This window comes from Mesitornis unicolor, unplaced genomic scaffold (assembly GCF_000695765.1).
Source record: "Mesitornis unicolor isolate BGI_N332 unplaced genomic scaffold, ASM69576v1 scaffold32296, whole genome shotgun sequence".
Classification (NCBI taxonomy): Eukaryota; Metazoa; Chordata; class Aves; order Mesitornithiformes; family Mesitornithidae; genus Mesitornis; species Mesitornis unicolor.
In genome coordinates this window covers 1214-1603 of record NW_010190825.1, presented here as the reverse complement: position 1 = coordinate 1603, position 390 = coordinate 1214, and the positions used below count along the sequence as shown (strand labels likewise).

At 62.3% G+C, this 390-nt stretch overlaps 1 protein-coding gene across 1 annotated transcript in view; it reads right to left on the bottom strand.

Annotated features, from left to right (window-relative positions):
- Window positions 1–102: 102 nt before the first annotated feature.
- Window positions 103–390, bottom strand: part of LOC104542288 (synaptophysin-like protein 2) — a gene marked incomplete at its 3' end in the record, with an annotated part of 925 nt that continues 637 nt past the window's right edge. Inside the window, exon 3 of the mRNA XM_010186543.1 lies at window positions 103–304. Coding sequence (XP_010184845.1) covers window positions 103–304 — 202 coding nt within the window. The remainder of the gene's footprint in view (window positions 305–390) is intronic.

Here is a 390-nt window from a genome sequence, read left to right as displayed (position 1 = left end):
CGAAGCAGACGGTGACACAAAAATCCTGCGGGGGACATGGGGACACCGGGCTCAGCACCAGAGCACAGCAGGACCCGTCTCCCCAGCTGAGATCCCCCTTACCGTGATGGGGAGCTTCTTGTTTTCAGCGTAGAGGGAATGGAAGCGGAGGTAGAGCACCAGGGCAGCCATGGTGTAGAAGAAGGTGAAGACCCCCAGGGTCACGAAAAATTCGGCAGGAGCGGAGAAGTCACCGATGAGGTGCAGGGTGCGGGGTTCGGCCTCCTCCCCGCACTCCGGCATCTCGAAGGGGATCTGGTATAACCTGGGGGAGCGGGACAGGGGTGTTGGGTGGTCTGGGACAACGGGGACGGCGCTGCCACCCGAAATAACGGCGCTGGAGTGGTCCCC